Here is a 14,996-nt window from a genome sequence, read left to right on the forward strand (position 1 = left end):
CACGCGTTCACTTGGGAATATGGACACGTGATGTGCAGATGTAAATTTGGCATCATATCTTTTCTGAACGCCCCCCCCCCCCCCCCAGAGTGAGTCCTTAGCTACAGAGTCAGCTATACTCTTGAGTATCTGGCCAAGCATTAGTCTCGTCTACTCATTTTATAGACTTGAACATTTGCAGCATTATATAGCTTGTGCGTTAGAGGGAAAAGCTTGTGCGTTAGAGGGAAAAGTTATTTTCATCAATTAATAACTGTCTCTGATTATCACCTGGAAGAGCAAATGCTTTGGCTAAGTAAGCAGGATTAACTCGCCAATTGAAAAATACAATTATTTAAGGCTTAGCGCTTGGTTGAGGTTGTTTGTGGTTGAGTGGATGCTTCTTTGGTTTACACAATACCATTGATCTGTTTTTACTCCAGTGGCCCATTCTGTACTTTATTTCACTGCTAGGTGTCCTTGTGGCAGAGAAAGTGCTAGGTGTTCACCCAACCCCATTTTCCTTTTTTTCCCAAACACACAGACTGTCTTCCCTTGTGGTGAAATGGAACTTCGTGACCATTGCGTTATGCTCAGTGCAATAGAAGTAGAAGTAAAGGAATCCTCTTTCAGTTTGGGCCTTAAAAATCTTCCTTTCTAATCTGTATCTCTCTTCCCTTACCTGTTAGCTAAATGCGGACAATGCACTGGATGACCCTAGGCCCCTTGCCGGGGGGTGGAGGGTGAGGGCACACGATAGAAAAGGGAGCCTGGTTACCTGAGTGACTGCATGGAGCAGAGCAGCTCAGCAGAACTGCCTTAGCCATGACATAAGCAAGAAATTGAATTCTGTTGTGTAAAGCCAGTGAGATCCGGGGTTGTGTTACACGAGTTAGCTTACCCTAACTAACATCCTTATAGATGTAGCAGAGAAGCAGTGCTCTCCTAAAACATTCTACAAATTTCAAGGGGGCAAGGAACACACAGAGCACATTGCTGGTGTTGAACAGTAGGTTGTGAAAATGCGTAACCGATGAGCCATGTGGCTCTTTGATCACCATGTCCAATTAAGCCACATGGTTACTGTGATTTTCTGGTTTGAGTCACCCTTTCATCTGGGGCAGATGCAACCATGGACAGTCTCGCATAGTGAAAACTGATTATTTCAATAAGCGGCTTCCCCAGGGAGGGAGAGAGGGTATAGAAATCCACATGAATTACTGAGGACTTCAGACTTTAGCTTTATTTTTTCTGAGAAGGCCCCCCTAACTCCCGGCCATGTTGGGTTGCTCACCTGCCACGCCTCCCACCCAGTGGTCCTGTCCCTGTAGGTGGCCATGTCCAGCTCTTGCTCTTGACTCCCTTCCCCTGCAGACCGTATGTTTGAGAGGGCTGGACCATTGCAGCATGGCTCACTGTTGTATCCCTGGCCCCCTGCCCAGTGCCTGGCACATACATGTTGTTAGCTGAATGAGTAAGAAAACGAGCACCCATGTGATCTTGGTTCCCAGGCATGAGCAGTCACCTTAGCATCATTCATGAGCTAACTCTCAGACCGCTGCAGTGAGGCAGGCTGGAGTGTTTTTTTCTGTTTAAAAACAGGAAACTTAAGGAGGTAAACTGATCTTAGCCTTATCAACAGTCAGAACCCAAATCAGTGTTACAAACAAGAGCAGGATCCATTTTTCAGGTTTCATTTTATTAGCCTCTGTTTTTAAAAGCTGGAGCTCAATTAATGGATGGTCAGAGTCCATCAGTGAAAACATTGGAGAGCAAAACCACATGTGCATCCAAAGATGTGTGATCCTGTACCCCTCAGCCATGCACGGTGTTGTAAACCAATGGTACCTCAATAATAAATAGCACAATTTAAAAAAATACATGTAGGAGCTAGAGACAGGTCACCTTATTTATGGCCTGGGCCAACTGACATTTTACTCTTGCGTTCATTCGTCTGCCGAACATTCATTGACACAGCCTGGTTCTAGGTGCTGGGGCACAGAGACCCACATTCAAGGAGGGTCCAGTCAGATGGGGAGCAGGTTGACAACAAACCAACAAGAACATGTCAGATGGAGGTAACATTCTGTGGGGGGACAAAAGACTCAAAAGGGTCAATGGATCGAATATGTCTGGGTGAGGAGGATTCTGCAGTCAGAAAGGCCGCTGGGGAGGCTGAAGCCTGAATGACTCAAAGGAGAGCTGGGGCGAGAATATTTCAGGGAGAGGACGTGGTTGTGTTTTCTCTGGCCCTGAGGTAAGAGTGTGGCCAGTCAAGGGAGAGAAAAGTGTCTGTGTGGCGGGGACACAGGGCATATTGGGGGAGGCGACAGTGGCGGCCTTTCCGGCGGAGAGTTGTTTACGGAGAGCCTTAGCTGTTTCCGGCCTCTAGATTGTACCCGGCGAGCAGTGGGGAGCCATGAGAATGATTTTAGGCAGAGGAGAGAAATGAGCTGCTGTGTGTCTTCGGAAGGACACTGGCTTCTCTGGCTTGCCCCAACCCAAGCTTGAAATGGATGTTGAGAGGCCCGATTAAGGCAGGTCAGAAAGCGTGAAAGGAGGCGGCTGGCGCCCGAGCTTCTGGGGAGGTGGGCCTTGCAGCACTTGGCAATGGAGCGGGTGAGGGGGCAGGAGGAGAGAGTGGCCATCGAAGGTATCTTGGGCTTCTGACTTCGGAAGCCAGATTAGGATACGATAAGCCACATCGTTATGATAATAGTTTTGATTTGTGGATTCTTTGGAGGGATTTCAGGGACCCCCAGGTTCGCTGAACAAAACTGGAGGGCCTCTGTTCTAGATCACCCTAGCCAGCTTTAGAATGGAAACCTCCCGTGGACAGGCTCTCCCACACTGGCCACTCAGTGTAGGTTCAAGCCACTATGGTTCGACTTGCTTCAAACCACTATGAGTTAGTTCACTAAATTCATATTTCCTCAATACTTTATCATCCTTACTTATAAAGCCTCAATTTCAAATGTTTTTTTTTAAGATTTATTTATTTATTTATACAAGCGCTGGGTACAGTCAGAAGCGCGGGAGGGTGAGAGAATTCACCGGAGCCAGAGCGGGGAGCAGAACAGGCAGAAGGACCGAAGTACACTGCTGAGGGGAGCAGCGGGCGGCAGGAGAGGTCTGCGCGCCATGTGGGACCCTCCTCTGGTGGCCGGGGAGCAGCCGGGGATGGAACCAGCTCTGCAGAGGCTGCGGGCAGCTTCGCAACCCAGCGCTCAACCGCTGCGCCACTGGGGAGGCCCCTCAATTTCAAATGTTTTGGTTTTGTTTATTCTTAGCCGGTAATGTCTACTAGAAATACAATGCAAGCCATTTCTGTAATTTAAAATTTTTCATCATCACTTAACAATGAAAAAAGTGAAATTAATTTTAATAATGTAGTTTATTTAACCTAATATTTATAAAATATTGTCATTTGCCATATAAAATCAACACAATATTAATCGTAAAATCAAATAATATAAAATCATACAAAATATTCATGACATATTTACATTATTATTTCATACTAAGTCTTTGCAAACCCAGTGTGTGTTTTCATTTGTAGCACATATCCATTCAGATGCCAAATTGTCACCAGAAATACTTGATCTGTATTTAGATTTTATAAAATTCAATAAAATTTGAAAAAGTAGATCCACATATTCAGGTCCTTCCAAACATACTTGAAAATTTTCCAATAATGAAATGCAATATCCATAATCAAGTTAATTAAAATGAGCAACTTTTTAAAAATCACTTCCTTGGCCACACTAACCATATTTCTAGTGCTCGCTAGCCGAGTATGCCCAGTGGTGGCCAAACTGCATGGGGCAGATCTAAACTTTACCCTCTGCTTCTCTTCTCCATCCCAATCTTTGTTTTTTCAGTGCATAGAAACCTGTTTAGGAAAACTTGTTATCATTATTTTTCTAGAAGCATGGCACCATATTGGGTTTCTTCCTAGGCTGGTAAGGATGCTTGATGGAAAGCTGAGTATGGAAGATGACTCGCAGCCACAATTAGCAATGGCAGGTTCCTTTGGCTTGGCTTCGAGTACTTTCTCATTGGATGTTTTCACCTGTAGAATAATCTCACGTTGTTTCTGATACAGATTTGAAATAGACTGCTGCTCCCAGCCAGCCCTCGAATGGACATCTCTCTGGTCCTGGCAAGAACTTAAATGAGATGATGCCACAAAGAACTTAGCCCAACCTGCTGTGTTTATTTGCACCAAGCACTGGAAAGTTTGCTATGTTCTTAGTGATGAACTCTGCATCATCAGAAAGCTAAGGCAGGTTCTCTTGCCTTCTGTCTTCCTGTCTCCGTTCATTAGTATGCTTTCCAAAATGGAAAGGGAAGCAATGAAATGAAATCTTAGGCCCAAACCTTCTTTACTCAGGGTAAAGAAGCAGCACAGGGGGTAGCATATTATAACTCAAAGGCAGCAAAAGTAATGTTAATTTTCAAAGGTGAGAACCAAAGAAAGTCTGCACAGGATCAGTGTTCTGTTTGTGAACTGCATCGTCTCCAACCCATTTCAAAATCAGGAGATTGCAAAGCTGCCCTTTTTTACACATTGGGGTATCTCTTACTTGTATTCCCCCAAAATACAAAGACTCGAATTCAAAGTCTAAACATTTGTCCCATTACTGCAAATGTTGTGGTCACTCAACACAAAATTCATTGTAAAATCAAATAATGTAAATGATTCTTGTCATTGTGTTGGCAAATGAGAAAATGACTTGTGTCCCCCTCATATCTTCTCCCCACGTTAACGGTTAAGCTCTTCGTCAACCTTAGCATTCTATCCTATCCATTTTCCTAATGTTGGACTTACTCAAGAATCCTGCATCTGAGTGCATGATGTCATTTCAAATAAATCTAAAAGGAACTGGAAAGCTTCTGGAATTTCCTCATCTGAGGCAGCCAAACTAAATAAACTTAGTTCACATCCATTGGGAGCTCAGTGAAAGCTAGCACCATTCTGGTTGAAATAATTTCATGCTAAATGACATGTATAGTCGGAGGTTTTGCTGGACTTTTTGTTGAACTGGTTACCCTAACTTTTCTTTCTCTACACCCATGGTGCAGAATATCAGAGGAGTCACGACGACATGGTACTGACTAAGCACAAAATGCCTTTCAATTAATACACATGCTCAACTCTTAGAGGCAGGGACTTACATAGCTAAGATAGTAGTTGTGCTGCCATCTCAAAGACATTCAGATTTGGGGGAAGTCAAGTTTTATCTTCACTCGCATCAAGCTGCGTGGGTGGGAGTTAAATCAGAATGTGAGAACCGTTAAGGACCTGGAGATTATTGAATGCTGTCTCTCTGTCTCTGAATAGTCTTGCTCTCAAGGCAAATCTACTGAAATACAGTGCTGAGGGGAGCAGCAGGCGAAACAGGAGAGGTCTGCTGCGCCACATGGGTCAGCTCCCTGGCTGGGGATCGAACTCAGGCTGTTGAGGTGGGCCTTTGCAGTGGTAGCCCTGAGACTTAACCCCTAGGCCACCAGGGAGGCCTGAATTCAAGCATTCTTAAATGAAGCGTCAGCTAGTACTAGAACAGCGGAACACCCAGTGGTTTCTCCTCCTTCCATGCCCAGATTCTCTTCTGGCTGATTCCTTCCTAAACCACACCAGGTTTATCCTTTTAGCATTAGGTCTGTAATTCCAATTTTTTTTTAATAGAGGCATTTTTTTAAATTTATTTATTTGTTTGTTTGTTTGTTTTGTTTTGTTTATACAAGTACTGGGTACAGTCAGAAGCGCGGGAGGGTGAGAGAATTCACCAGAGCGGGGAGCAGAGCAGGCAGAAGGACCGAAGTACACTGCTGAGGGGAGCAGCGGGCGGCAGGAGAGGTCTGCGCACCATGTGGGACCCTCCTCCGGTGGCCGGGGAGCAGCCGGGGATCGAACCTGCGCCGCAGAGGCTGCGGGCAGCTTCGCAACCCAGTGCTCTACCTCTGTGCCACTGGGGAGGCCCTATAATTCCAATTTAAATGCAGACACCCTAGGAAACGGTACCACTTAAACCTTTGTTGGGTGTTTTCACTTCGGTGTTTCTGAAGTGTCAAAGTCAGGTGAGGTGGCATGAAAGTTTTGCATCGGTAAGGCCAGGGGGTTGAAGAGAAGTTAGAGGGATCACCAGGGTGAGGGTTTCCAGTCTTGCTAGAGGGATCTGTTAGTGCTGTTCCCATTCCAGCCTGTGGGAATAGCAGTGGGGAGCCAGGCAAGGTGGGGAGGTTAGGGTCTGGTTTATAATGTCCTTGTGAGTGGAACCCCTTGTCCAGGCTCACGGGAGAACACTAGGTAAGGGATAGATGTGTGTCCCCACACGCGGGGACTTGCACTTGAATGCTCGTCCTGAAACACCCAGCACAAGCAAGTAACCCAGTTACTTCTGGAGAATAACTGTGTTTCAGTCCTGGTCTTGCCTCATTGTCTGTCGCTTGGGGTTGGGGCATGAGTGATGCGAGACATGGCGTCTGTGCTTCGTGAGGCAGGGTGACATGTCCCCTAGCCTCTGTGACTGGGGCGAGCCAGCATGGAGGTCAGGCCCCAGGCAGCACCACTCACTGCCTCCAATGCTGGAGGCAAGTTATTTAACCTCTTGAGCCCCAGCTTCCTGATCTGCAAAGTCGAGGTAACAGTATCTATCTCACAGAATTGTTCTGAGAATTAACTGAAATGTCACACACAAAACACTTAAAACAATGCCTGAATTACTTTCAGTGCAGATATTGAGCACATGGTAGGGGCTCAATAACTATTTGCTGAATGAATAGAATATTAATTTTATCATTATTATATCGGTACCATGAGGAAATTTCCACTGTATTGTGGCTTCCAGATTTAGTGGGGAGGAGAACCCCACTAAGAATCGCGACTTCTGTCCGTATGGTGGGGCCAGATTGCCCCTGCAGGCTCATCTGCAGATATTTCTCAGTGTATGAAGGAAAAGGAGAAACAACAAGTAAATGACTCAAAACAAAACAAATGATGAAATCTGGGACAACAGGGAGAGGGGGATTGACATCTTGCAATGGAATAAAGAAAGGCATTGCCAGAGTAGCTTCTGGAGAGACGGTTGAGCCAGATTGGGTCTTTCAGTTTTTCTAGCTCCAGACTTCGGTTGGAAGCATTGAGCTTCCTCTTGGATTTGCGTGAACCACAGAAGGCAAGCATTGTTCCCTTTTTCCACACTCCTCAGCCCTCATTCCTACCCTCCTTCCTTTCCTGGGTCTCTGCTCAGATATAAGAAAGCAAGATGGCGGCACTTCCTTGATAAGAACCAAGGAACTCTTGGGAGACTCTCTAGGGGGGTGGAGCGTTACATAAGCTACCAGCTGATCTAGTGAAAAGCTATTGACGTGCTGGGAATGGGGATGTGCTGTTGTTGATGTTCCCCATTTCTTGACCATGTGGTCAGGACTGCCGAAAGGGACCCTGGCCTTGGGCCTGGTGAGGATTGGAACAGCTGTGGGGTGAGGCAGCTCCAGCTAAGGCCTGCTGGGCCTTTAATTTTCCACACATGTGCACATATGTACAGGAATCCAGCAGACAAGCGGCAGGCAGGCTCGGGCAGCAGCCCATTGACAAGTAGCAGTAGTTTGGAATAAATCACAGTGGCCTGGGCTGCAAATTTCACTCCAGGGGACAAGGACTTAGGCAAACAAAGAGGAAAGGCTTTCACCCAACTTTTTCCTGAAATGCTGGAGGAATAAAACAGGTCAGTGGTGAATACGAAATTAGCTTTTGGCCACCCTCCAAAGTGATTTGACCTATTTAGGAGTCATTGAGAATAAGCCAAAGGAAGTTCAGTGGCCTGCGTCTTGATTTGTCAAGGGAAAAATGAGAGCGTCCAGGTCACCGGGCGGCTGGATTCCCTGAGTCACTTGTTATGAAGCATATGAGTGAGGATGGCTGAAACTCATCAGAGGAGTTCTGGGACCTTGACTTTGGGCCAACTCCTGGCACAATTTAGCATGCAGACCACCACGGCAGATGCGTCGGCAATCTGGCATGTCAGCTCACTGACATGTCAGGCCAATGAAAGAACCGTATCAGACTCTGAATTCCTTCCTACAGGTTCATTTCTTTTCCAGGACCCTTCTATACATGGTAATCTCAGGCTGAGTCAAAGAGCAAAGCCACAAAAATACTAAGGTCCACTCCACTATGGTCTAGCCGGGAAGAACTGGTTGGGGGTGCTGTGGGGCCCTACTTCAGCCTGCCTTACCTGCTGGCACACCCTCCTCTAGCTGCTGTGAATGTGGCCCCTAAAGGCCATGCTGCCCCTTCCCCAGAGACTTGCTGCCTGCCAAATGCTAGCCCTGCCCCCTCCTGCCTCGAGGTCCTGTCCTCCTTAGCTCCTGTGGGGGTGGGCTGAACCACACCTCCAGCTGAGGTCCTGTCCTGGCTGAGTCCCCTGGTTGCCACACCCTGCTGAGAGCACTCCCTCCAGATCCCCTGGAACCAGAACTCCCATTTTCGGCCTTGCTTCTGAGTAACCCGACCTCAGAGTGAGCCCAGAGAGGGAGGCATTTGAAAACAGCACCAAACCCGACTGCACTGTACATCAGAACCCTCTGGGCAGTGTGAAAAATACGGATTCCCAGTCTCCGCGTGCAGAGATTCTGATTCAGTGGATCGAGGGAGGCCGGAGATTGGGTTGTTTTCCCAAGTGGTTCCTCCATCGCTTGCATGCAGCCAGCCCTGTTAGTGCTGGGAACCCCTCCTTCCACCTCATCGTCTTTCTTTCCTTAGGTCTTTTAGGAAACATTTATTGATCAAGTTTGGGAAGAAACCACACAATCTGTTGAAGACACTAAGAGATTTAAGTAAAAAGATGCACAGTTCTTGGCAGATGGCCTGAAGTTCAGCCTACCATGCTGACTCACAGAACTTTCTAAGCAAGTTGTAGCTTTTTTTTTTTTTTTCCTCTGTGTGTGTCCTAATAATATAAAGGTGTGTCTGGTTGGTAAAACAGGATACTCTTTTGAGACACTGAATTGCCAGCGTTTCTAAAAAGGGACATTGGACCACACTTAGATTTTAATCAGTGCTTTCTACATTCCTTGCCCAGATGTGTTCACCTGCTCACCCCCCTTTCACTAACAGACCTAGGTTTTCCATATCATGGATCGTGTGGATGATTTGGTGATGAAATTCAGAGAGAAATATTTTGTTCTGTTCCGAAGGACACTGTGCTCAGAAGATTCACAAGTAGGTTCCATGAAAGACACAGTCCGAAGGAATTTTAAGCTAATTGATTAATTCAATAACTGAATGAAATGGTTCCGCTTCAATCAGAATAAGGGAACATTCTGGATTTTGTAATGATAATGATGATACTGGTGATAAGAATAACAACGAAACATGATTGCTAAGATTCGTTTGAGTGCTTACTGTGTGTGAGGCCCGGCACTAATTACTTGGTCTGCATTATCTAATCTGGTCCTGGCAACACACTTTGAAGTAAGTATATCTGTTGGAGAGTGATAAAGGCCTCAAAAAAACTGGAAGTTTATTACTCTCTTAAGTATAAGAAGTCCAGGGCGGGACGTGTGGAGACTCAGCAGCAGTGAGAGACCCAGACTCCTCCCCGCTCCGCCCCACCCTGAGGTGGTCACCCCCCTCTCCACGGTGCAAGATGGCGACACAGCACCTGTCGTCACATTGTTGGTCCAAGCGGGAAGACGTAAGGGGAGGACATCCTCCTCTCCGAAGAGAACTTTCTAGAAATGCCACACCACCCTCGCTTCTATCTCACTGGTCATAGGGCAGCTCCCGGCTCCAGGGAGACCTGGACATGGACCCAATTTTGAAAACTGAGATTTTAACAATTTGAAAGATAAGGTGATCATGGAAGGTTCGATAGGAGAATAATAGGTTCTGTCAGAGGCGATATTCGTATCCCCGTATTGCAGATAAGGAAAATGAGGCACTGAGAGACAGGGGGACTCAGCTCAGCTCACACAATCTGCAGGTGATTCGGCCACAGTAGGGCCCAAGCCTCTCGGACTCGAGCGGCCCTCTCTCAGCTATTCCCTCCTGCCCATGTTTGCTATTTTGTAAGAACCATTTTATTTCTTCAGAGGTGCCTTTATTCATTTTATGTTTTCTTCCTGCCATGCCTTTTTTACTCTCTTCTTTGCATAAATCCTAACTATACATGAAAGCTCAGTTCCAGTGCCCCAGAAAGCCCTTCCCTGCACAGCAGCTGCTTTTGTCAGTCAGGAACTATTTATTGAGCACATACTATGTACCAGGCACTATAATAGGCACTGGGACTTCATTGGTGATTAGAAACAAAGACCCCTGCTAACTTAATAGCTGTGTGATATTTGTCAGGTTGCTCCAGCTTTCTGGGTCTCAATTTCCTCATCTATAAAGTGGGAATAATAAAACATACTGCACAGGATGTTGTAAGGTTTTTAAAGGCTATTCTATAGAGGGTGCAGCCACCATGCGATTTTGGAAAAGGTGCCTGTCACTATTGTGGTTACGAACCTATCTGTTTTCTCCATTAGGCTGTAAGCTGCTGGCGGGGGAGGGAGGGTAGGAAGAATATTCAAGGCCTCCGCTATCACCCCAATATCTTACCAAAGTGGGGGCTTGGTAAATGTTTGCTGAGTGGATGGAAAGTGTGTCATTGGAGAGAGGGCTTCCCACTCACTTCTGCTGCCAGATTTAGGAAACTGAAACAGACTAAATCCCATAGGAAGGTGGTTTTTTTTTTTTTTTTTTTTTTTTTTTTTTTTTTTTTTGCCTAATTAAGCTGTGAGTTGTGGTGGGTGGTGTGCTAAAGAAAAACAAAACTGAATCATCTACTCCTCATACTCTCCTGGAGGGCCACAGAAAGAAACTATATTCCTTTCCTTTTAGGGATACTTTTGTTTTCCTCTTCCGCAGACTTAGTGTTCCAGCAAGTTCTGCTGACCCCTGTTTGTATTTTTTGTTTCCTAATTCTCTTCTCAGTCCTCTACTGCTTGCCTGGGTCTCTGCCAGGTATGGGAATAGTGCTGCTGGCTTAGTTCCCACGGAGGAAACTTCTGGAAGTCAAGAGCACTGTACATCTGGGGTTCCAGAGCTGTCGCAGGCTAGTCCCGCAGACAGCGCCACCCCAGGAGCGCTCCGCAGCTCTGTCAGCACAGGTCAGCTTCGTCCACCCCTGCTCGCTCCATCTGTCTTCTCAGCCCAGCCTTCCCCTCATTCCTTCTGCAAAGGTGAACGGCAGGCTCACAGGATGCGGAGCCTTCTTTCTTCCCTGACATCTGGTTTGATTCTGGGCAGCTAAATAGTGGCTTTGCCATGAACAACAAAAGCTAATTCACTGTGGTTTTTAAACACCAAGTGCAAATATTTTTCCTTTTCAGCTTGGGGTCAATGGAAAGGAAAAAACAGGGCTGAGAAGGAGATTAACCTTTTAAAAACGATTATGACTTCCCATAGAAAATAAAACAATGCATCGTTTCCTTCCATTCCTGAGAGTCTTTTTATGAGTGGTTATTGTTGGAGGCAAGAAGTCTGGGGACCCAGAGTTTTAAATACTGTTTTACCTTGGGCTTCTGCTCCAAAGCTCATCGTGACTACTTTCAGGAGCCCCCGGACCCCGGAAAAGCCCAGGCCACCTCTCCGCTCTCTCGCCTCTGTCTATCTTCCCTGGCTGAGTCCCCCCACCTTCTCTCCAGCTTTTTGATTTCCTCCCTGTAGCAGGGGCCCCACTCTGCTGATGGGAGAGGAAGGAGGCAGGGCCGCTGCGGCCAGCAGGCCCATGGGCGGCGGCCAGGCCCTGCTCCCGGCCGCGCAGCAGAGGCTTGGGAGGCCGCACACTCAGTCTGGGTGCTTCTCCCGGTTGCTGTGAGACTTTCTGTTGATTTGGGCGGCCCTGACGCAGCCTGGCACCTCCGCGTTCAGTTCCTCTTCAGAAATGCTGTCCCTGTGCTGGCTCCTCCTCCCCTGACCGAGTTACAGGCCCTCCCGATGCAGACAGCTGATGCCACCTGCAGAAACGTGGGGATGATCTGAGAAGAAAGCAAGTGCATCGGCCTTGCCGTGCTGATTTCCACGCACCCTGCGCATTGCACAGCAAACGCTTCTCGGCCTTGACCTTCGCCTCCCTTCCTTCCTTCTCTCCGTGCCCGCGTTTGCTCGTGGGCTCAGGTGCTGGGTCCAGGCGGGAGCTGGAGCACGTGCCGTCTGATGACATAAAGGTGTCAGAGCGAAGCCATGGCCGTCCCTAACCTCTCCCTTCTGGCCGAGAGGAAGCCCTGAATAGGCTCCAGGATGGCTGGTGTTTGTGAAAGGGCCACGGACTGTGGACTGTTGTTACTGGCACGGCCGGAGCCTGACATGTTGATACAGGTGGCGGACGTGTTGGGGGTAGGAGGAGATCAGAAATTGGTTTGCAACCTGCAACGAGCAAACTGCGGTGGTATCCCGCCCCCCCCCCCCACACCGATCTTTCAGTGTGTGTGCAAATATTTGCAGACTTGTTGAATAGCTCACCCTCACACCGACCTCACATTTCACAGCCAACTCAACCAACCCAGCCTGGCGAGAAGCGGGGTGGCGCCAGGGTGCAGCTATGGAGGGATGGGATGAGACGCATGCCTTCTCAAGGCCCCATGGCTGGTTGCGTGGGGGCTGGGCTGCTGTGGCCCCCTGGATCTTAGTCTTTTGGGGTGCCTGACTCTGGCAGCGTGCTAATGCTTTCCATAGCCACACAGCACTTGGCCAACAGGCAGGGCCTGAGATTCTGCATTTCTAACAAGCTCCCAGGGGGGCCGTGCTACTGTTGCGCTGGGGCTCTGGAGGCTGTAGAAAAGAACCGTGAATCCTATGCTCCTCAGGGCTGGGAAAGGAGAGTGCTAACCCCTCCTCTAGCGACAGGGTGTGTCCCGGGCTGCCCTGGAGTCCTGATTTGCCATTCAAGTGAACCCCAGAGGGATTAGCAGCTGGCCCCGCACTTGGGTGAGACCATCTCCCCCTCCAGGGGGGAGTCCCCGAAGCAGCACAGATGTTGTGTGAAAATCTGCCACCCTCCTTGCTGAAGGTTGCCCTCTCTCGCCCTCGAGCCCCCCTGCTCTGCTGCTGACTTAAGCAGATCAGCTTTCAGCTCTGGGGGACAGAGAGGGCTGTGGAAAAAAGAAAAGGCCTGTCCTGAAGAAGCAGAGCGGGAAGGGAATCCAAGCATGCCTCTCTCCTGCTGCGGGCCCAAGAATGCAGGTATTTGGGGTTCCCAGCATCTCCTGGCAAGACTGGGGGAGGGGGTGGGGAGCCCCGCCAGAGCAGCCGCCCTTCCTGCTCTGGGGGGAATAAGTGTGTTTCCTGGAGAAAGTGAGCCCTTTCACAGGAGCAGGCAGGAAGAGGGGAGGCCATGCCTGCTCTCAGGACTGGCCTTGACATTTGGGGTCGCGACTCCTAAGCTTTGGGGACTTGACTGGCCAAGTTTGCGATACTGTGATACTGTGCTCCTTCTGAGGGGAGGTGCCGCTCCACACAGAGACGGGCCTTTCTCCAGCCTCCTCTTCCACTCTGCGACTGCCTGTCTGTCCAGAGGGCCCAGAGGGTGGACCAAGTGTGTGTGTGTGGGGGGGGCGGGTTCTGGGCTAGGACTCCTGGGCTCTGGCCCGGATGCTGGAGAGAGGCTGCTGTAGACTCAGGCTGGCGCGTTGCACCTGCTCAGGCTGGCTCAGCCCACTGGCCCCCTTCTTTCTCTGGGTATCTTGGAATTCCTCGGTGGCCTGCCCTCATCTTGAGATGACCCCGAGTCATTTCCATCCTTGGCCTCTGCCCCCCCATCAGCCCTGAACTGCAGGCCCTCAGTCCCCAGCTCACTGATTTCTAGCTTGTATCCCAACTTTAATGGCCTTCGACCATTTGGAGTTTAGTCAAGTGTCTCCATCGCTTCGGTTCCTAAACCCTCCCTCAGGATACTCCTTTATCATGAAGTTTGGCCACACCCTGGAACCCTGTTAGAAAAGCGTGGAACTGTTTCGGCCTGTGGTGGGGCTAGTCCTTCCCTTTTAGCTCAGGCTCCTCAACTTCAGGGACAATGCCTTGTACACCCCCCCCCCCCCACACCACACACATACACTTCCCATCAGGCAGAGCAGGCAGTGGGGCAGGCTGGTCTCTTTGCCTCTCAACTCCATCTTCTTGCACTTCTGCCCCCATGTCTCTGTGGGGCTCACATGCCTCGAGGACCTCGCGTAGGCCTGGACACCAGCAATAGGGACGTATGAGGCCCAGCTCAGGAAGGGCTGTTCAGCCTCGCCGTCAGAGAAGGTGCCCTCTGAGCTGCTCATCTAGGGGTGGCCATGGGGAATTACTGGTTTGCGCCTGTACTGTAACCAAAGATCCCTGAGGAGAGGAAGGACCAGGCCTGTGGGCCAGACAACTTGGCTGGATGCTGTTGAAACTCTTACCATTTTCTTCAAGGCATGGTGGTATCTGAACGTGGGGGGTGGGGAAGTTGTTCAAATGCAAATCTCTGACATCCATATACTTAAGATGCATAATCATGGGCTGTGCATGCCAACACCTCTGGGGGTGGACCCAGGCTCAGTACATTTGTTTAAAAAGTTCCCCAGGTGGATTCCAGTGTGCAACCAGGGTTGAAGATGGCTGCATTCCCCTTCCCCTCTGACCCCCAGTTTCCTCCCAGGAAGCAGGAGAGATAATGAGGACCTAAGCTTGCACATGGCCATAGGATCTGTAGGGGACGAAGTACTGGGAGGGTGTGCCAAAGAGAAAAGGCCCACACAGGTGCTGCCAGAAGTCTCCAGGCTAAGCGCAAAGAGAAAGATGGTGAGAAGGCCTGTAGAACAGCTTGACCCAGTTTACTTTGTGGAGTCAAAGATCTCAGGCATGGTGGCAACACGTGGGCCAGGGAGGGTGGGGCACTACCAGGCAAAGGACTCGACCTTCCTGGACCTGCTGATGCGTGTGGTCATCTTCTGGCATTCCTCTCAGCAAGGTCAGGGCACTGCCACCGACTCTGGCCAGCCCG

At 49.0% G+C, this 14,996-nt stretch overlaps 1 protein-coding gene across 4 annotated transcripts in view; it reads left to right on the forward strand.

The window, feature by feature from the left end:
* NHS (NHS actin remodeling regulator) overlaps positions 1 to 14,996 on the forward strand; it is a gene marked incomplete at both ends in the record, with an annotated part of 287,399 nt that overhangs the window by 187,453 nt on the left and 84,950 nt on the right. For 2 of the 4 annotated variants that reach the window (XM_084259303.1, XM_084259304.1), the window contains one exon: positions 13,177 to 13,210. The exons of the other annotated variants lie outside the window; for them this stretch is intronic. In XM_084259303.1, coding sequence (XP_084115429.1) covers positions 13,177 to 13,210 — 34 coding nt within the window. Of the gene's footprint in view, positions 1 to 13,176; positions 13,211 to 14,996 lie in introns of those variants that run through there. 4 annotated transcript variants of the gene reach the window in all.

The sequence above is a fragment of the Talpa europaea genome (assembly GCF_964194135.1).
Source record: "Talpa europaea genome assembly, chromosome: X".
NCBI lineage: Eukaryota > Metazoa > Chordata > Mammalia > Eulipotyphla > Talpidae > Talpa > Talpa europaea.